Source organism: Halichoerus grypus, chromosome 15, assembly GCF_964656455.1.
Source record: "Halichoerus grypus chromosome 15, mHalGry1.hap1.1, whole genome shotgun sequence".
In the NCBI taxonomy this organism is placed as follows: domain Eukaryota; kingdom Metazoa; phylum Chordata; class Mammalia; order Carnivora; family Phocidae; genus Halichoerus; species Halichoerus grypus.
In genome coordinates, this window is record NC_135726.1 from 12,707,131 (window position 1) to 12,727,386 (window position 20,256).

Genomic DNA, 20,256 nt, shown 5'->3' on the forward strand with positions numbered 1-20,256 from the left:
AAAGCACTAGCCAACTGTCAATCCAACAGTAGCCGCTTAGGCTCGGGCAACAGCTGTTGTTATCTATCCCCCCACCCCCCAATGGATTTTATTTTCTTCCGAGAAAAGCAGCTGCCCCAGGTCCAAGCTAGGGAGCTAAACAGAACCGCAAACGAGAAACCTCGAGTCCCAGAAAACGAGCTTGCGTCTCTAAGACGCATTCGTTCCTCTGGGAGTTGTAGTTTTGCTGGGCAACGGAGCCCCCTTCTATTCTCACTTCCTTTCTCCATCTGAACTCACATGCCCTTTAGGAAAGCGCTGCCCTCACCAGATCTGCGTACCCGTGCAATAAAGAGCTCGGAGTTAGTTTTTTGGGGAGGACAAGCCAGGACGGACGGAGGGGTGAAACTACATTTCCCAGGGTGCGCCGCGAAGGGGCAAGCAGTCCCGCGTTAAAAAGCCGGCGGCGCCGAAAGCCCAGCTGAGGCAGGTACGTCGGTCCGTGCGGGTCCCTGCTTCGCGCACCTTAGTCCCTCCCACTGTTTTTCGGCCCAGGCACTGGGACCCGCAGGACCGAGCTGGGCCAGTGGCTTCCTCCCGGTTCCCGATAGGGAAGAGTGTTCGAGAACTCTGCCGGCGCCCCTGGGCGTCCACTGCTTGTAGGGGGAGTTTGCAGGTCCTGCTACCCTTTGGTCTGGGTCTTTTCAGTGGGAGCTCCGGGACCTGGCCAGTGCCAGGCACTTGGGGACGCCTGGGACGCGGGGGGGGCGGGGGAGTGGGGGTGGATATGGGCCCCAGAGGCCCTTCAGCCCTGAGGCAGGTGGGGCTCTGGATGCCAGCACTGCTGACTTTGCTTTGAGGCCCTGTCTCCTGCCTTAGTTTACCCCATCTGGGCTCATCATTATGCACAAATCTCGATTACAGGGCGTTTGTATAATTTACAAAGTGATTTTACTGCCAGTCAACTTCTGTCTTTTTATTATCCAGAAGGCAAATCAGATCCCTTCATGAGCCTGGTTTTGTTTTTTTTTTGTACCTTTAAAGTTCTAAAATGCAAAATCCCTGCCCCCATCGCTCTTCAAAAAGCATATATGAAGAGGTTTTATTATTTTATTCTGTCCCTGGCTGCCGTTCCCTATCCAATTTTGGGATGGGGAAAATTGGCCGAGGACATTAAACGTGGCCTCAGTAGATGAAGTGTTATTGAAAGTGGGCAGAATATTGGAATAGAGCTCTGTATTCTTTTCTAAGTTTTCTGTAAATGTCAGGTATGACAGGGCATAGACTGCAGGAGAGCTGTCTTGTTCCGACAGGGTGATGAAGAACATGAACTTTGGTGTTGGACACACCTGGCCTGCCTGTACATCTGTGTACGACTTTGAGCAGACTCTTTCGTCTCTTTCAGCTAGTTTCCTTATCTATATCATGTGTGTGATAAGATCCAATTCAAAGGACTATTGCGTGAGTCATGTGAGCTGATTCTGCACTGCCATTGGTGTCGGTCCTGAAGAAAGCACTCCCTGAGCTTTAACCACCAGTATCGTTCCACCTTTTATGTTATCATAAAATACCCTTTTGGCTGATCTGGCAAGTCATACTCCTTCGCCTGGCTTGATTTCCCTAGACCTTCCCTGATTTTTTCATCTTTGGGGGCATCTTTGACCTGGAGAATATTTCAGAGCCTTTACTCCCACTGGCTTCAGGGTCAAGTTAAACTCTCCTGTTCCCTTTCCCTGTTGGAGAGAACTACCACTCATTGAGCGCCCGCTGTATGCCACATCGTTTCCATTTTATTTAATACTGGCAACAGTCCTGAGAGGTTGGTGTCTTTGGCTTGCAGAAGTTAGGTAACCCGTTCAAAACCACACATAGGGAGGCAGAGATGGGAACAGAGCCCTGAGGGCTGATTCTCAGCCTGGGACTGCTTTTCTGCCCTAAGTCTCTAGTAGGGTGCAGTCCAGATAGGCCTGCCCTCCTCCCTCTGGTCATGATCTGTCACCTGTCCATGTCTCCCAGTCACTATGCTGAGATCAAGACTGGGCTCAGATTTCCTGGGTCATTGGACCCTCCTTGGGACATTTTTTCCTTGCTCCCTTTCAGCACCTTTGCTTGGGATCAAATATCATTACCACCATCACCTGAATAAGAATTGGAGTGACCCAGCTCCCAGTCATGGCTGCAGCATCCATTAGCTTCTTTAAAGTGGAAATAATAATACTTAACCCTGCAGGGATGTTGTGAGGACGAAAAATCATAATGTCTTAATGGTGGGCCAGAGTGGTGAGCTCAGTCCCTGCGGCTGTTATCATTAACATTATCCTCATTTCATTATCATCTTGTATTTGTTTAGGCTTTATCATAATGGCTAATATACACTGAGCACTTTCCATATATTTACTCCTTTTGTTCTTTCCTTGTTCCTACAAAGTAGGTTCAGTGTAGTGGTTAAGAGAATGGACTCTGGAGAAAAGTGTCTGGTTCAAATTTGGTGGTGCTTCTTGCTCACTGTGTGACCTTGGGCAAGTTACTTAATCTCTCTGTGCCTCAGTTTCTTAATCTTTGAGGATAAAGATAGTACTTCCCTGACATGAAGTTAAAGGTTCTTACAGTGATTTTTTTTTTTTCCTTTGAAGGTGCCAAGAGAGGGATGATATTATACTCCCCATTTTGGTTCAGGTCCTTGGAGAAGCAGAGACCAAGATGGGACTAAACTTGCAAGAGATTTATTGGGGAAGGGGGGAAAAGGGGAGGGAGCTAGCAGAGACAGGGAGAGCTATCAGGCTGCTGCCTATGAAGGAGCACCAGAAGGAAAGGGAGGGAGGGAGGGAGGGAGGGAGGGAGGGAGGGTAGGAAGGATGTTTGACTGCCTTGCAGTTCTGAGACAAATTTCTCTTGGGTTGATGGGAACTCCAGGAGCCAAGCTTGCCTGTCAGAGGATCCCCATCTTGCAGGAATGGGTCTGTGTTCATGTCCCTGCTGCACATGGAGTCATTGATTGGTTGGGAACAGTTGGTGGGAAGCGTGGCCTCCATGTGAATAAGCTGGGGGCATTTGTCAGTTATACTCTCTGCCACAGGAGGCCTGAGAGTGTTAGGGTGCCGGAGATCACAGTGAGTTTGTGGCCAAGCTGGAATCCCACAAGGCTCCTTTACTGGAAAGTCCAGATGGACATCCTGGGGAATACCTTTTTCCTCAGGTGGCTGGCCAAGATCTCTAGCTCAGATTTCCCTCCTGGGCTTAGCAGGGAACAGAGCAATTTCTGTTAGTGGTGGAGGCTCTCCCTGAAAGCTGGTGGGAGTGTGGGTGTTGCTAGGTGGTGGTGACTGTCAGCCCTAACCATAGGCTTGATGGCATCAGAGTCTGGTGTGAGAGATGCTGTTGCTGCTGGCTCTTAGTTGGAGCGTGGGCTAACTACTGGACACACACTCTGGGCACCCCATCATCCCTCCCCATGCTGAGCTTTGGAAGTCAGAGAGAAGAAGAGGTGGGGGTGGGCTGCTTTGTAGGACAGCAGCCGGACCCCGGCCAGAGGTGGATGCCAGGGTACTTTTGAGGACTTGTCCACAGATGGTCTTGGGGGCTCTGGAGTCAGATTGATTTCCCATCTGGTAGGAGGTGAATGTTGAGGGGGATAGGAGAGGGCAAAGCCATAGCTTTGGCCCACTTTCCCCTCACTTGCTCAGAGTGCCCTAGAGGAAGATGGCTGTCAGGTGGGTTGCAGCCCCCTTCTGGCTTGGAGCTTCTGGGAGGGGAGATCCCCTCTGAGGTCCCTGTAGTGGGCACTGTTGGCACCCTGCCTTATCCTTTTGAACAGGTGGTGCACCCCTCCCACAGCTGCTCCCTTCTCCAGGGAATTGCCCTTGGCTTCAGGATTAGAACCTCCCTCCCTCCCACCCCCCTAGCTCACAGCCAGTAACTGAATGAGGAGGGGCAGCCCTTTGCTTTAAGGTGGGACCCGCTGTCAACCCCACCTTGCTCCCCTCACTTCCTCTCCTGAGGAAATCACATGCATCCAGATTGAGAAAGTCAAAGATACACTTACATATAACCTAATGATCCCATACCTGGGTATACACTGGCAGAGATGAAGTCTTATGTTCACACTAAGCCTGCACGCAAATGTTTGTAGCAGCTCTAGTCATGATTCCCCAAACCTGGAAACTGCCCAGATGTCTTTTGATGGGTGGATGGAGAAACAGACCATGGATGCCAGTCCATGCAATGGGATACTGCTTGGCGAATAGAGAGAGAGAACTACTGATATGCACAACTTGGATGAGTCTCAAAGGCATTATGTTGAGTGAAAGAAGCCAATCTCAAAAGATTGCAGCCCACCTATAGCTACGGAGAACAGTGTGGTTGTCAGGGGTGAGGGATGGATGGTGAGGGATGGTGTGCCCAAAGGGATAGCATGCTGAAGTTGTTTTGGGCACGGAAAGTGGTGGTAGACACAAGAATCTCTACATGTGGGTTTTGGGTTTTTTTGTTTTTGGTTTTTTGGTTGTTTTTTTTTTTTTTGTCTTCTGAGTTTTTTTTAGAGAGGGAGGAGGAGGGGCAGAGGGAGAAAGAGAGAGAGAATCTTAAGCAGGGGCTCCATCTCACGACCCTGAGATCATGACCTGAGCCGAAATCAAGAGTTGGACACTTAACTGACCAAGCCACCCAGGTGCCCCTATACATGTGTTAAAATTAATAGAACTGTGTACCAGAAGGAATCAATTTTAGGGTAAGATAATTTTTTTCAAAAGTTCACGCACACCTTTATCTCTGCCTCAGGGAGCCCCTCAACTTTGGCCAGAATGGAGCAGCCCAAGGGGGTCGACTGGACAGTCATCATCCTGACATGCCAGTACAAGGATAGTGTCCACGTCTTCCAGAGAGGTAAGGGACCCTCCCTTCCCACTTTGCCTCTGACGTAGATTCCCCATCATAACCTTACAGCCCCACGAGCCAGGAAGACCTGGGTTCAAGCCCAGATTCTGCTTCTTTCTGGCCTTGTGACCCCAAGACACCTCATGTCATTTAATTGAGACTCAGTTTTTTTCATCTGTTAAATGAGACTGGTTGTACTTACCTCATAGAGTTGGGTGAAGATCTAACAAGCGATTCCATGAAAAGCTACTAAGTGTTTGCTTTGGCAGCTCAAATGCTGAAACTAGAACCACACAGAGAAGGTTAGCATGGCTTCTCTGCGGGGATGGCATGCAAATTTGTGAAGCATTCCGGTTTTTTTTGTTTTTTTTTTTTTTACAAATATTGAATCATGACATTGTACAGCTGAAACAAATAGAATGTTATAGGTAATTATACCTCAATGAAAAAGAAGCTCCTGAGTCAAAGAAGGGAAAATAGGGACTCTCAGTAGATTTGCTCTAGATGCTTTGGACCAGGGTGGGGAGGCTGGGCGCCAGTCCCAGCTTATGTTCTGACCCCAGAGCTGGAGGTGCGCCAGAAGCGGGAGCAGATCCCGCCCGGGACGCTGTTACTGGCTGTGGAGGACCCTGAGACGCGTGTGGGCAGCGGGGGAGCCACCCTCAATGCCCTGCTGGTGGCTGCCGAACACCTGAGTGCCCGGGCAGGCTTCACGGTGAGTGCTCCCGGAGCGCCCTCCTCCAGCACACGTCCTGGTCAGAACAGCGATGGGGGCTTCCAGCAGATTGTCTCCAAGTCACCAGTTCTTTTGGGGTTCCGTCGCCTGGCCAGTTCAACATCTGGTATTAATTTCTGTACCTGTAGATTGGGCAGACTCATCAGGGTGGCGGGGTGGGGGTGGGGTAGGCGGGGCAGAAGTCAGGGCCAGACTTTCTAGTGGTTTTAGAACATCGGCGCCAGGATCTCCAAATTAGGCTTTCTGGCTTCTCTTGAAAACTTCCATCTTGCTCTCCTGGCCTCTCCTTCCCCCATGGCAACTGTTTGCTGGAACTGGGATAGAGCTGCCCGCTTGGTGCATCGCACAGGGGTCAGTGTTCCCACTGGGGCCACGCCCCCCCCCAGCCTCTTCACTCGGTCACCTTGCCCTCATGGCTCCCTGGCATAGGGAGTGAGGGTGGTCGCAGGGACGGAGGTGGCACTGGAAGGGGAGGCCACCACTCTGTAGTTTCTGTGGGGCTGACTTACCGTGAAGTCACCCAGCTAGCCCCACATTCTTGCCTATAGCTTCCCCTAAAATATAGGGGCGGAGAGGTGGTCCAGGTGGAGGGCCACTAGGCTCCCTTATCCAGGAGGGGCCAGGGCTGCCCCTTGCCTGCCTACGGCCATTGGTCCTGACTGTCTTTTCTTCCTTTCGTACCTGAGTGGATTTGTGTTGGGGTCTCTCCCTGGACAAGAGGAGAACATCCTTGGGTGCCATCTGCCCAGGCTTCTGTCCACAGGGCTCTTCCACATTTGACAGGTGGTGACATCTGATGTCCTGCACTCGGCCCGGATCCTCATCCTGCACATGGTTAGTAGAGGGCCATGCTGAAGGCTGGAACCATCAATCCTTGGGGTTAGATAGGTGTTCTATCTTTGTGTTTGTGCAAGGTGCTTATTGTGCAATCCAGAAGAATCAGAATCAGAATTGATCCAAGTGTCCAGAAGTAGGAAACAGGCTGAATATAAGCAGCAAAACTTTAGACAATGATTTAAAAGTCCAGCTAACTGTATGCATTGGCCTGGAAAGAGACTTAACAGCTCTGTGACCTTGGACAAGTCACTTGACCCTTTCTTTCTAGGCCTTAGTTTCCTCAGCTGTAAAATGAGGATGGCAACAATTTCTACTTCATGTGGAAGTGTTGAATGATCCACGTAAATACCAAACCGGGGCCTGGCCTGGCTCACTCTGAGCATTCAGGGAATGTGTTTTCATTGTTTACTGGGAAGAGCCAGCCACACAAGTTTATATAAAATGATCTCAGCTTTTTTTTAAAAAAAGATTTTATTTATTTATTTGACAGAGACAGAGAGAGAACACGAGAAGGGGCAGCGGCAGACAGAGGGAGAGGGAGAAGCAGGCTCCCCGCTGAGCAGGGAGCCCGATGCGGGGCTCGATGCGGGGCTCGATCCCAGGACCCTGGGATCATGACCTGAGCCGAAGGCAGACGTTCAACCAACTGAGCCACCCAGGCGCACTCCTTGTTTAGATTTTTAAAAAAGTAATCTCTTCACCCAACCTGGGGCTCTAATTTACAATCCAGAGATCAAGAGTCGCACGCTCTACCAACTGAGCCAGCCAGGTGCCCTTTGTAATTGAAATTTTGGTTAAGATGAGTATAGATCCACATGCAAGAAATAATACAGAGAGAAGCCACTGCGAACTTTGCCCAGATTCCCCCAGTGGTAATATTTTGGAGAACTGTAGTATAACCACAGCTAGGGTATTGACATTGATATAATTCCCAATCTTTTCCCCTAGTTTTATTGTAGTTGTGTGTGTGTGTGTGTGTGTTAAGTTCTGTTGTCTCCACCCTCTCATAATCTCATTAAAAAATTAAAAATCTGAAACGATACAGCTCAAAATGATGGCAATGGCTATTATCCCTGAGGAATTGTTTTCTTTTTGCAGATCTGCATTTTCTAATTTTTCACCATAATCATGTAATTGAAAACATTGTAAGAAAAAACTCCGATGGGGCGCCTGGGTGGCTCAGTCAGTTAAGCATCTGCCTTCCCCTCAGGTCATGATCCCTGCTCAGGGGGGAGCCTGCTTCTCCCTCTCCCTCTGCTGCTCCCCCTGCTTGTGCTCTCTCTCTCAAATAAAAAAATTAATTAATTAAAAAAAAAACAAGAAAACACACTTACTTTAAGATTTTAAGTAATCTCAGGGCGCCTGGGTGGCTCAGTTGGTTGGGCAGCTGCCTTCGGTTCAGGTCATAGTCCCAGGGCCCTGGGATCGAGCCCCACATCGGGCTCCCTGCTCTGCAGAGAGCCTGCTTCTCCCTCTCCCTCTGCCTGCCGCTCTGCCTACTTGTGCTCTCTCTCTCTCAAATAAATAAATAAAATCTTAAGAAAAAAAAAGGGGGCGCCTGGGTGGCTCAGTCGTTAGGCGTCAGCCTTTAGCTCAGGTCATGATCCCAGGGTCCTGGGATCGAGCCCCGCATCGGGCTCCCTGCTCAGTGGGAAGCGTGCTTCTCCCTCTCCCACTCCCTCTGCTTGTGTTCCCTCTCTCACTGTGTCTCTCTCTGTCAAATAAATAAATAAAATCTTAAAAAAAAAAAAAGATTTTAAGTAATCTCTACACCCAGTGTGTGGCTTGAACTCACAATCCTGATCAAGAGTCAAATGCTCCACTGACTGAGCCAGCCAGGAGCCTGAGAAAACACGTTTTAAGAGTCTTCTAGCTTGATGGCTTCCAGCCTTGTGCCGCTGATAGGGTGTCCCAAGGCTCTCTGCCCTGAGGGTTCTTTCTCCTGTCCCCGCTCCCTCCCTAGGGCCGAGATTTCCCTTTTGATGACTGTGGCCGGGCCTTCACCTGCCTCCCCGTGGAGAACCCCCAGGCTCCGGTGGAGGCCGTGGTCTGCAACCTGGACTGCTTGCTGGACATCATGAGCCATCGGGTAAGGCTGGTGGTGACCATGGGGCCTCCTCCCAGAGAGAGACAGAGCTCTCCCTCTGCACGGCGGGCTCTGCAGTCCGCGCTGGTGCAGACAGGGGATGCCAGGAAGAACGGCTTCGGGGGTGCCCAGAGTTAGGGCTTCAGGAAGTTAGTCTGGGCCATGCCGGTGGAGAGGTGTGGCCCTCAAAGTAGAGGGAAGGACCAGCCTCAGCACCACAGGTCAGGGGAGGCCCCGTTACCGCAGCAGCCAGTCCTCCTGGACAGGCCACGACTGCGTTGTGTGGGAGCAGAGGGAGGGCCGGGCCAGGCCACCGGCTACAGGCTCTCTCTCCTCCACAGCTGGGCCCAGGCTCCCCACCAGGTGTGTGGGTTTGCAGCACCGACATGCTGCTATCTGTTCCTCCGAACCCAGGTGAGCCTGAGAAGGCTTGGGACTGCCTACCCGAGCCACAGCCAGAAACCTTTCTTCACTTGGTCTCTGGGACTGGCTTGCTGCCCTGTTCAGAAGGGAAACTGTAGGATGTGGAGCATGAAGCCCAGACCCAGAGGCCGGGCTTCCCTTCCCCCATCGGGCTTCTGTCTGCCTGGCTAGAGAATGGAGACACCCTGCCCTGTCCCTTCGGCCCTGCAGGGCTCTGTGGAAGAATTTTGGGAGGGCAGGTGTTGTCATTCTCCCAGAGGAATGTCCATTTGGCTTTGGAAACCATATTCCCTTTAGAGGTGTCTGGATGTCCCTGCCCTGAGCTCTTGCCTCCTCCTGGCTGGGGCCCCCTGCCTTGGGTTGGGGCCCTCAGGGAACCTCCTAACTGCCTGACTCACAGGGATCAGCTGGGACAACTTCCGGGGAGCCAGAGTGATTGCCCTTCCAGGGAGCACGGCCTATGCCCGGAACCATGGTGTTTACCTTACTGACTCCCAGGTAGTGCCCCTGGGACAGTGGTGTGGGCAGCCGAACTGGGTTGGCCTCCTGGTCCTATGCTTGGGGAAGCCTCTCATCCTGGACTTTCTGGCATGGTGTGGATTTGGAGCAGTTCCCCTGCAAACAGCCCTTTTGCTCACTTAGTCTTTTGCCAAACACGAATCACGCACTGGCCACTGGCCGCGTGCTAGGTTCTGTGCTTGTGCTCAGGGCTGTGAAGACATTCAAAGCCTGCCCTCTGCCGTCGGGGGGTGGGAGTCTCCGGCGCTCGTGTCCCTGCGAGCACGCTGGGACCTGCCAGACTTCATCCTAGCTGTTCATTTGGAGAACACCTTGCCCTTCCCTCCTGGCTGATCCTCTCTTGCTCCTTTCCCTAACTCTGTTTTCTCCCCGCTCCACATAGGGCTTCGTTTTGGACATTTACTACCAGGGCACGGAGGCAGAGATACAACGGTGTGCCAGGCCGGATGGGCGGGTGCCGCTGGTACAGCTGCCAGACCCACGCTGGGGGCTTTGGAGGCCTTCTGGGATGAGGAGGGGAGGGTTTGCCTTCCTGCTCAGGGCAGAGCTCCACTCCTTCCAGAAGATTCTGGGGTGGCCTAGAACCAGAAGCCGAGTAAGGTCTAGAACTGGCATTCAGGGGAGTCGGTAGAGCTAGAAGCTGAAGAAGGTGTGGCCTTGGGATTCAGGGTCTTGTCCCAAACCAGAAAGGCTAGAACCAGAATGTGGGGAATTTGGGGAATGCGGTTGGGAGGAAGTCTAGAATCTGACTTGGGGGATCCTTCTAGAACTGGAAGGAAGTCTAGAATCCAACTTGGGGGATCCTTCTAGAACGAAAGACAAGGATAGGACTGTTGGGTAAGGGTTTGGGACTGGACCTTGAGGAAGACAGGGAACTATTTTTTGTTCTCTATCTCTAGTTCAGGAAGGCCTGAAAATTGAGGGGGGTGTCAGAACGTCCCCGTTGAGTGTCCCTGAGTGGGAGCCACTCCCAATAAGCCTGGAGCTTGGGTGCTGGAGTGGTCCAGAGACAAAGTACCCTGCCTGGTATGGCAGCCAACCTTGCCTGGCCCATCTGCATGGGCCTTCCCATGCCCTTCCCAACTCAGGCCCAAGCCTGGCCCCAGCATCCCCACCCCCCGACCTGACCCTGACCTCTCCAGGTCTCCGGGGTCACCTTCTTCTCTGTGGAGACTGCCGAGCACCTCCTGGCCACCCATGTGAGCCCGCCCTTGGATGCCTGCACCTACATGGGCTTGGACTCTGGAGCCCGGCCAGTCCAGGTGACCGGGGGCGTGGGCTGGGGTCCCCAGGCCTTGGATAGAGGCCCTGACACCGGCAGCCTGGTTGGGTGGCCTTGGGCCAGTGTCTGGGAATGGGACTGCCCCAGCTCAACCTAGGAACCTTCCCAATAGCTGTGCTTCCTACCCCTGCCCCAGCTGTCTCTCTTTTTCGACATCCTGCTCTGCATGGCCCGGAATGTGAACAGGGAGAACTTCCTGGTGGGGCGGCCCCCGGAGATGGGGCAAGGTGACTCGGACGTCGCGGGTTATCTGCAGGCTGCCCGGGCTGAGCTGTGGAGGGAGCTTCGCGATCAGCCCCTCACCATGGGTGGGTACTGCCGCTTGGCTCTCTGGGGTGGGGAGACCACAGGAGTGAGGACCCCTAGGATGAGGCTGCTGCCTGCCTGGCCCCCTGGCTCCTGGACCAGGCAGGCCTAGTGCATGCCAGACCATGACCCCTCTCCTAGTCCAGAACCCATAACTCTCTTCCCTTCTTCCTTTGTCTCATTCCTGGGCTCCAGTCCCAGTCTTTCTACTTTCTAGCTGTGTGACTTGGACAGGTGGCTGAGCCTCCCTGGATCTCAACTTCCCCATGGGCACAGTGGGCTCATGGGCGTGCCTGCCTTCCCAGGGCCTCATTAAGAGTGTCTTCCGGTGGGAGACATCGGAGCTGTAGCAGGCACGGGGTTGGGGTCAGTCCTTGTATCTTTACAGCTTGTGTCCCCGACGGCAGCTACAGCTACATGACCAGCTCGGCCAGTGACTTCCTGTGCAGCCTCACGTTCCCAGGGGCTCCCAGGGCCCGGGTAGTGCACTCCCAGGTGGAGGTAAGGCCTGCCTGGAGGGAGGGCCGGCGGAAGTGCCTGGGGGTGCCTGCGGACAGGTGGGCTGGGGGCTCCCGGAAAGGGAAGGGATAGCCTGTGCTTGGAACAGAGCACCTACGCGTGTAGGCGTGATTGTTCTCATTGTTCACGTGAGGCCCTGGAGGCTCAGAGAGGTTAAGTAGCTTGCTTCAAGCCACAGAGCCAATAGGTGGCCAAGTCGGGATTCTCCATCCGGGTCTGCCTGACTGAGAGACTAGAGAAGCCGCTCTCTGCGGGCTCTGCTTGGGGAGACAGGCACATTTGAGGTGATGGGCCAGGGTCAGTGCCATGGGCTGAGGAAGCGGGCAGGGAGAGTTCATAGGTGGCTCTCAGGGTGGCAGGGGTGGGGATTCCCGGGAGAGCTGTCATCTGGGGCGGGGGCCTCCGTCACTGAGTGCAGATTTGCCCTGGGGAGAACGCAGGCAGAGCGTGCCACTGGGGGAGCAGCGTGAGCAAGGTGGGAGGGGAGCTGGTCTGCGGCTGGGGCCGGGGCAGAGGGGGCTGGCTGGCCGTCAGGCTCGGGGAGCGGCAGGAATTCTGGCGGGGGCCTTGGACGCGGAGGGGGATTGGGCAGCCCCGGGCCCGGGGCCCTCGCGACCTCCCCCCTGGCTTCGCAGGAGCTGGAGCTCCTGGGCGCCGGGAGCTCTGTGGTCAGCTGCCTGCTGGAGGGCCCTGTCCAGCTGGGTGCTGGGAGCGTCTTGCAGCACTGCCACCTGCAGGTGAGGCCAGAGAGCAGGGCAGAGGGAGGGCAGGCCTCCAGGGGCCAGGGTCCTGGGTGCGCTGGGGGGGGCACTAAGGGCCGTGCTAGGATGCCTGCCTTTTCTTCTTCCAGGGCCCCATTCACATCGGCCCTGGCTGCCTCGTGAGTGGCCTGGACACGGCGCAGTGCAAGGCCCTGCGTGGCTTGGAGCTGCATGACCTCGTCCTGCAGGGACACCACGTGCAGCTACACGGTGCTCCCGGCCGTGTCTTCACCCTCTTTGGCCGTCTGGACAGCTGGGAGGCAGGTGTCCACCCCTCCTTCCTCACCGCCCATCTTAAGGCTTTGGGGAGCCCCGAGGGTCCCAGCCTAGTGCCTACACCACTGCGAGTCTCTCTGAGGGACGGGGGGGGGGGGAGGGGGGGTGAGGAGGGTGTGGCTAGTAGTCTCAGCAGGCCTTTCTCTCCCTCCTTGTCCGCTCTGTGTGGCGGGCTGGCTGGGGATTTTTATGCCCATGTTGTAGGCCAGACACTGAGGTTCAGAGAGGGTGGTGACCTGCCTTGGACTGCAGAGCCAGTTACGGTGGGATGGGCCTAGAAGCAGGGTTCCGCTGCGAGTTCCCGGCACCTGGGCAGGAGCACTGAGGCTCCGGGGCTTGGTGCGGTGTTATAGAACTTGCTTGTGTATGTGCCCGTGTCTCTTCCTGTCCTCTCTGGCCTTAGGGTCCCTTACCCCTTCCTGTGGCCCCGGAGGCCCTGACTGCCTCCTCCTCTTCCCCCAGAGGCAGGGGACAGGAACATACCTCAACATGTCCTGGAGTGAATTCTTTCAGAAGACAGGTGTTCGGTAAGGTGGATGACCCCGATGGGCCTCCATAGGCCTAGGTGGCCAGGGGGGCTGCTTCTCTGCGGCTCACCCCTGCCGTTGCTCCTGCTCCTGAGGGCAGCACCCGGCCCCCCCAACCATCCTGGGGGCCTGGAGTAGTTTTGGGCAGCCTGATTTGCCCCAGCATCTTCCCGGGCAACTCCAAATTCCTGGCTCTGCTCAGGCTTTGGGATTTGGTTCAGTGGTCTGGGAAAGGAGGCAAGGCAGCTGGGCCTCCCTCCCTGAGTTGTCTGCTTGGGCTGCCTCTGGAGGAGTTTGTCCTGTCCCCATGAATGAGCCAGCTCCCAGCTGACAGGCAGTCAGGGCTTGGTGACCAGGCAGGAGCCCTTGTTGCCCCGTCCCCCCCCCCCCCCCCCCCGCCGGCTAATGTGCCTTTTCCCCACATCAGAGACTGGGATCTGTGGGATCCAGACACCACCCCTGCAGAGCGTTGCCTTCTTAGTGCCCGCCTCTTTCCCATGCTCCACCCCTTGAGGGCCTTGGGGCCCCAGGACTTGCTGTGGATGCTGGACCCCCAGGAGGATGGGGGCAAGGCCCTAAGGGCCTGGCGGACCTGTTGGCGTCTGTCCTGGGAGCAGCTGCAGCCGTGCCTGGACCGGGCTGCCACGCTGGCCTCCCGCCGGGACCTGTTCTTCCGCCAGGCCCTGCGGAAGGTGAGGCATGTGCTGGAGGCCCGGCAGGACCTCAGCCTGCGCCCGCTGATCCGTGCTGCTGTCCGAGAGGGCTGTCCTGGGCCCCTGCTGGCCACGCTGGACCACGGTGAGTGTGCTGGAGAGCCAGTCCCACCGTCACCTGCCCTCCCTGCCCTCTGAGTCATCAGTCTGAGGGCACTAGGGAGCCAGGAGACTTTAAAGCAGGGGAGGGATGCAGTGAAGTGTACTTGTAACTTTGCGGGAAGTTTCATCCCTGTCAGTGGGGAGTTTGGTGAGAGGCTGGGGCCTGGGGCTGAGCCTCGGGGTCCTGTGAGCATCGGCAGACCCTGCATGTTTTGCAGTGGGTTGGGAGGTCGTTGGCTCCATCTTGAGGCCCAGGCGCACTGGGTAGGGGCTCAGCCTTAGCCTCATGGGCAGCACCTCATTATCCCCATTTAAGCTGGTTGGTGGTGGGGCTGAGACTAAAACCCAGGTGGTTGGACCCTGGAGCCTGAGCTCGTAACTACTGTGGATATCCCGGGTGAGGGGTGAAGAGGCACATCTGGGATGGGGCTGATGAGAAGAACTCTTCCGGGCAGAGAAGCGGGGAACATTCATGGGCAAGGACACATCCTGGGCAAAAGTGAAGAGGTGTGAGGGACCTCTTGTTTGGGGATTGCCAAGTAGTATTCTGGGGCAGAGGGCATTGGGGGCAGGCCCCTTCCCCCACCACACTGACTCCTGGTCTCTCAGTTGCAGCTGGTGCGGGAGACCCTGGTGTGGCAGCCCGGGCTCTGGCCTGTGTGGCCGATGTCCTGTGCTGCATGGCAGAGGGCCGAGGAGGCTTACGGAGCGGGCCAGCTGCCAACCCTGGGTGGATGCGGCCCTTCTCGTACCTGGAGTGTGGAGACCTGGCGGGGGGTGTGCATGCGCTTGCCCAGGAGCGGGACAAGTGGCTGAGCAGGTGGGTGCTAATGATGTCAAAGCCTTTGCGAGGTCCTTGGCCATCCTTGGAGGTAGAAGCCCACGGAGAGGTAGGGGCGTCCTCCTACCCAGGGTAGGGTTACCCAGGGCAGTCAGGTCCCCAAGCACAGGCAGTTCACCCCCAGCTTGGGGCTCCATGCCACCATCTCTCCCTTCCCTCTTGGCAGGCCAGCCTTGCTAGTGCGAGCTGCCCGCCACTACGAGGGAGCCGGGCAGATTCTCATCCGCCAAGCTGTGATGTCAGCCCGGCAGTTTGTGTCCACGGAGCCAGCAGAGCAGCCAGCTCCTGGACAGTGGGTGGTGGCTGAGTGCCCGGCTCGGGTGGATTTCTCAGGTGAGCCTTTGGGGGTGGGGGTGAGGGTGGCCACCCCAGAGCTGGGCTGGCAGCCCTTGTGACCCACTTGGTCTTATCCAATTGCTGAAGGTGGCTGGAGTGACACGCCACCCCTTGCCTATGAGCTCGGTGGGGCAGTGCTGGGTCTGGCCGTGCGAGTGGATGGCCGCCGGCCCATCGGGGCCAGGGCACGCCGCATCCCAGAGCCCGAGCTGTGGCTGGCAGTGGGGCCTCGGCAGGACAAGATGGCCCTGAAGATAGTGTGCTGGAGCCTGGATGACCTGCGGGATTACTGCCAGCCCCATGCCCCAGGTCAGGGCACTTTGACATCTCCAGGTGGGGATGGCACTCGTGTCCAGCTGAGGGATGGGGGCAGAACCTTGGAGACCCTGCAGGCCACAGAGGCCTGGCCTGAGGGTGAGCCGGTCTGCATCCTGCCTAGGTGCATATAGGCCCAGGAGGTAGGGCTGGCACATTTGCCTCTGCTGGGAGACCAGAGGCCCTTTCATGGTTTAGAGATGGGGCCTACAATACTGTTGGGCTTTTGTTCCCCGGGGAGCCTCATGCTGGGCTGGGCAGTAGTGGGGGTGGCTTGGGGTATCGGATTCTGCCCTTGGAGACCAAATTCCTTGCTGGTCCCTCCACAGGGGCTCTGCTGAAGGCAACCTTCATCTGTGCGGGGATCGTGCATGTCGGCTCCAAGCTTTCGCTGCGAGAGCAGCTGCTGCATGCCTTCGGGGGAGGCTTCGAGCTGCACACCTGGTCGGAGCTGCCCCATGGTTCTGGTCTTGGTGAGCCGGTCCTGTCTCCCTGCTGCCCACCAACTGCATCCCCAACCTCCGGCCTCACCTCTGATCCCCCCCCGAGCCTCTGCCCAGCAGAGGGAGTGGGTGGGGCAGGACTGGGCTGGGCAGAGCTGTTTCATGGCTGGCTCCTTCCTCTGCACCCTGCAGGCACGAGCAGCATCCTGGCAGGCGCAGCCCTGGCTGCCGTGCAGAGGGCCGCGGGCCGGGCGGTGGGCACCGAGGCCCTGATCCATGCAGTGCTGCACCTGGAACAGGTGCTCACCACAGGTATGGGACTGCCCTGGGGCAGGCGGGAGGTCGTGGGCATTTCCCCGAGGCTCTGCAGGGGCTCCCTGGACTTGCAGACGGCCACATAACTGTACTACTCCTTAAAGTGGTTACAGTGTCCTTACCACTCTGACCCTTTCTGCTTGGTTTTCAACTTGAAATGTTTCAACCTCCAAGGGCCTAATGTTTTAGGAGCACCTACTAAGTGCCAGATTCTGTGCTGCAGTTTTCATGTGTCCTATTAGGTACCCGTTATACCAGGTGCTATTCCCCATGATTCTCTCCCCACATAGGGCTGTCCCTCAGGGTGGGGCTGGGCAGAGGTGGGTTTGGAATAGAGAATAGAACTTTTAGCTTGCCTTCTGGCCACTTGCCCCTCCCTTGGGCTGTGGTCATTTGTGCCCCTCACTACTATATGGGGGATGTGCAGAGGGCCCAGTACATGGCTCTGATCATAATGGAATGTTACTAGCTCCTCCTCCACACCACTGTGGCCCCTTGGAATCCACAAGGGAGCGCAGCTGGAGGTTTGTCTGACCCCAGATCCTATGGAGCTCTGGTCACCTCAGGATGCAGGGCCTCACATGCATGATGCTGGGGAGGAAGCTGCTGCAAAGACAGATAGATGCCTGACTATGGCATCTCCTCCGGCCACTTTGTAGCCCCACCTCCTCCTTTCATTGCCGTGATTCACACCCCGGAATGGGTAGTCACTAGCAAGGAGGGGGAGGGGGCTTTTCACTTTCCTTCTGAGGTGTACCATTCAAATCCTTCATTTGGTCAATTGACAACGATTTATTAAGTATCCACTCTGTGTCGGGCCTTGGGGATAAAATGAGCAAATGAGCAAAAACGGGGTCCTTTCCCTCAGAAGTCCTATGGTCTATTGGAGACAGACCTTAATCAATAACCGCTGAAATGAACGTATAATTACAAGCTGTGCTGAGTGCTCTGAAGGAGGGGCTGCTGGTAGAGTTCTTGACATTCGGGGCCCGAAGCCAACCGCCTTGTCTTGGCTGTAAAGTTCCAGATGCTTCCTGTCATTGGCATTTTGTACTTCAGTTCTTGCAGGCCCTTCCCCAGATATGGAAGGCCTATCTCAGAATTATCTCAAATAGTGTCGCTTTTTTTTTTTTTAAAGATTTTATTTATTTATTTGACAGAGAGACACAGCGAGAGAGGGAACACAAGCAGGGGGAGTGGGAGAGGGAGAAGCAAGCTCCCTGCTGAGCGAGGAGCCTGATGTGGGGCTCGATCCCAGGACCCCGAGATCATGACCCGAGCCGAAGGCAGACGCCCAACGACTGAGCCACCCAGGTGCCCCTAAATAGTGTCACTTTTATATAGCTGCAAGAGGAAGAGATCCATACTGTTCATTGCTAAAGTAAGATGTGAACAAGCTCTTTCAAGTTCAATGAGAGATGCTGAAAAGCTGATTTCTAACATCAACACCCTTTATTAGAAAAGACAGGGTGCAGGGGCCTGTTAGGCTGCAGGGAAAGTCCTATGTCATCTCTCCTGGAGGGGAGAAGTTTACCGTTAGGGCTTACCCTTTGATGTGTTTTACCCCAATTCCATTTACAGTTAGGTCTGCAACTCAGGCCTTGTGAGTTCCAAGCTTGGCTCCAGAGTGAACCCCTTTCCCCTTGCTGGGCTTGTCCTGTTCCCAGGTCTGGGGGCAGAAGTTGCATAGCTCACCTGGCCCAGCCTGAGTTGGGGGAAGCTGTCTTCCCACACTGGTTCCTGCCAGGGGTGCAGGGCTGGGAGCTGGGGCTGGGAGCCAGAAGTTGAGCCAGATAGGCTCCAAAAGTGATGGGACCCTGGGCTTGCAGGAGGTGGCTGGCAGGACCAAGTGGGTGGCCTTATGCCTGGCATCAAGGTGGGGCGCTCCCGGGCTCAGCTGCCACTGAAGGTGGAGGTGGAGGAGATCACTGTGCCTGAGGGCTTTGTCCAGAAGCTCAGTGACCACCTGCTCCTCGTGTACACTGGCAAGACCCGGCTGGCACGGAATCTGCTGCAGGTGAGCCCTGGCCCCGGGACGAGGGAGGCAGGCAGATGGCTCAGCTGGGCCCAGATCCTTACTGCCTCCCTCCCGCCCCATCTGCAGGACGTGCTGAGGAGCTGGTATGCCCGGCTGCCTGCCGTCGTGCAGAACGCCCACAGCCTGGTGCAGCACACCGAGGAATGTGCTGAAGCCTTCCGCCAAGGTGAGGTGCTTCTTGCTGGGTCTCAGGGCATCAGGAGCGAGTACCTTGTTGCCTGTGGGTCTGAGGCCAGGACCCTTTGCAGGCTTGCCTCAGGCCCCATGTATGAGGCCCCTGGAGACAGAAACCTACTGTCTGTCCTCTGCAGGGTCTTACACTTAGGTGGGAGCTATATCTTAGGGTAACACTTGCACCATGAGGAAGGCCTCCAGCCCCACTGAGCAGGCAGCAGCCTGGGGAGGAGGCTCAGCCCCGTTGCTGAGCTCCAGCGTCAGTGGATCAGGCTTCCATGTGTGCGGCCACAGTTGACTGAACACTGTATTGGGCCCCATGCAGCTGCTCTTTGCACTTCAGTCTTCAAACAGCCCTGTGTGTCGGGCTTCAGCACTACTGTTTCCAGCCAGCACTGGACCTAGGTTTTTAACCATGACACTGGTTAAGTAGTGTCTCTTGGCACCTCATGTGGTCTACACGTGGGTGTTGAAGGAATATCCTGGTTCAGGCAGGCCGCTCCCTTCTGCGCCCTCTCCAGGAAGCCTGCCTCTGCTGGGCCAGTGCCTGACCTCCTACTGGGAGCAAAAGAAGCTCATGGCTCCAGGCTGTGAGCCCCTGGCTGTGCGGCGTATGATGGATGTCCTGGCCCCCCACGTGCATGGCCAGAGCCTGGCAGGGGCAGGTGGAGGGGGTTTTCTCTATCTGTTGACCAAGGAGCCGCGGCAAAAAGAGGCTCTGGAGGCTGTCCTGTCCAAGACTGAGGTACCTGATGGTGTTGGGGGTGTGGTAATTGGTGGGGGACAGGAGCCCTCACTGTGGCCCACCACTAACCAGGGGCTACAGCTGCAAGTCCCCCTGACCACCTTGCAGCATGAGGTTTGTGGCCTGAGACTTGCCCAGAGCCTCCTGTCCTCTAAACACTTCCTGTTCTTTGCTCCTAGGGCCTCGGGAACTACAGTGTCCACCTGGTAGAAGTGGACACTCAGGGCCTGAGCCTGCAGCTGCTAGGGGGTGAGACCTCAACCTGATGCTCCTTCCCAGAAGGCTTGTCCTTCTGTAAGAGGAGAAAACCTGGAGCTACAGCAGTCCCACCTTTCCTTCCCCCATGGGAGTGTCAGCCTTCTACTCTCTACCCACCCCTTTGTGAACCTGCTCCCAAAGGAAGCCAGCCAACGTGAGCTTGGGCCCAGCCCTTTCTGAAGCTTGGTGAAACAGATGGTGCCTGGGGAATAGGACTGTGACCTCCTGGTTGACTGTGGTCTAGGCCTAGCCTCTGCTCCATCTGGACACAGGCGAGTCCTAAGCTGAGTGTCCCATGTGGCCTTTACAGATCTCTGGCCCGCCTTGGGCCTTGGCCTCCTTACTCTCCATGAGGGCCTGGAAAAAGGATGACCAGCTTTAGCAGATGGCTGGGGTCCCTTGGTAAGGCCAACCCTGAAGAGGCTCTTTGAGGCATTTCCTGTGGCCTTCCTTAGAGGTCGGGCTTTTGCCTGAGAAGAGACTTCCTGTTCAACACTCGTTCCTAGGCTGACTTGATGGGGGAGGGGGAACAGGGGTGTGGGTCCCTACTCTTGTTTGTGGCCATGAGCCAATGTGGTCTTAGAGCAGTGACTGCTAATAGAGGCCTTAACCGTTAACACTACAGACTATGCCACATGACCCGCTGCCAATGGGCAATTGATTCTCAGGATTGCAACCTTCTTGGAATAAATGTGCTCTGCCCTTCCAGGTTGTTTTCATAAAGTTCTTTTTTGTTCTTGCCAGGAGTAATCCCTACTTGCCTTGGCACTGTGGGAAACTCCCCCTGGGATGATCCAGCTTCTGGTGCTAAGGGCCCGAGAGGGGGATGAGGATCCAGGATTAGATGAGGTTG

At 55.8% G+C, this 20,256-nt stretch overlaps 1 protein-coding gene and 1 non-coding gene across 12 annotated transcripts; both read left to right on the plus strand.

Annotated features, from left to right (window-relative positions):
• The first annotated feature begins 299 nt into the window (after window positions 1-299).
• FCSK (fucose kinase) lies at window positions 300-20,111 on the plus strand. 11 transcript variants are annotated; one of them, XM_036088042.2, is made up of 24 exons: window positions 304-469; window positions 4,756-4,860; window positions 5,415-5,566; window positions 6,371-6,421; window positions 8,388-8,513; window positions 8,852-8,924; window positions 9,334-9,431; window positions 9,835-9,915; window positions 10,595-10,714; window positions 10,871-11,042; window positions 11,429-11,541; window positions 12,195-12,296; window positions 12,410-12,580; window positions 13,059-13,123; window positions 13,551-13,921; window positions 14,548-14,758; window positions 14,946-15,112; window positions 15,203-15,424; window positions 15,760-15,903; window positions 16,066-16,185; window positions 18,018-18,205; window positions 18,293-18,392; window positions 18,922-19,145; window positions 19,325-20,111. In XM_036088042.2, the coding sequence occupies exons 2-24, from the start codon at window positions 4,779-4,781 to the stop codon at window positions 19,409-19,411; spliced, it is 3,240 nt and encodes a 1,079-aa protein (XP_035943935.2). In that variant the 5' UTR covers window positions 304-469; window positions 4,756-4,778; the 3' UTR covers window positions 19,412-20,111. The 11 variants fall into 11 exon arrangements, 10 of the variants coding, with proteins under 10 accessions (XP_077918920.1, XP_077918918.1, XP_077918915.1 ...); XM_078062792.1 differs by lacking the exon at window positions 18,922-19,145 and having other exon boundaries at window positions 301-469; XM_078062789.1 differs by having other exon boundaries at window positions 301-469; window positions 14,554-14,758; window positions 18,922-20,111.
• LOC118533077 (U6 spliceosomal RNA) lies at window positions 5,105-5,211 on the plus strand. The gene has a single exon (XR_004916045.1). It is a non-coding gene; the product is annotated as a U6 spliceosomal RNA (small nuclear RNA).
• Window positions 20,112-20,256: the final 145 nt, after the last annotated feature.

What these genes read in the sequence shown, in the direction of transcription:
- FCSK (XM_078062788.1), top strand. Translation starts at nt 4,779, where the DNA reads ATGGAGCAGCCCAAGGGGGTCGACTGGACAGTCATCATCCTGACATGC. An exon ending in TGTCCACGTCTTCCAGAGAG is followed by an intron (nt 4,861 to 5,414) that starts GTAAGGGACCCT and finishes TTCTGACCCCAG; the next exon opens with AGCTGGAGGTGCGCCAGAAG. An exon ending in CTGCCAGCCCCATGCCCCAG is followed by an intron (nt 15,425 to 15,759) that starts GTCAGGGCACTT and finishes GTCCCTCCACAG; the next exon opens with GGGCTCTGCTGAAGGCAACC.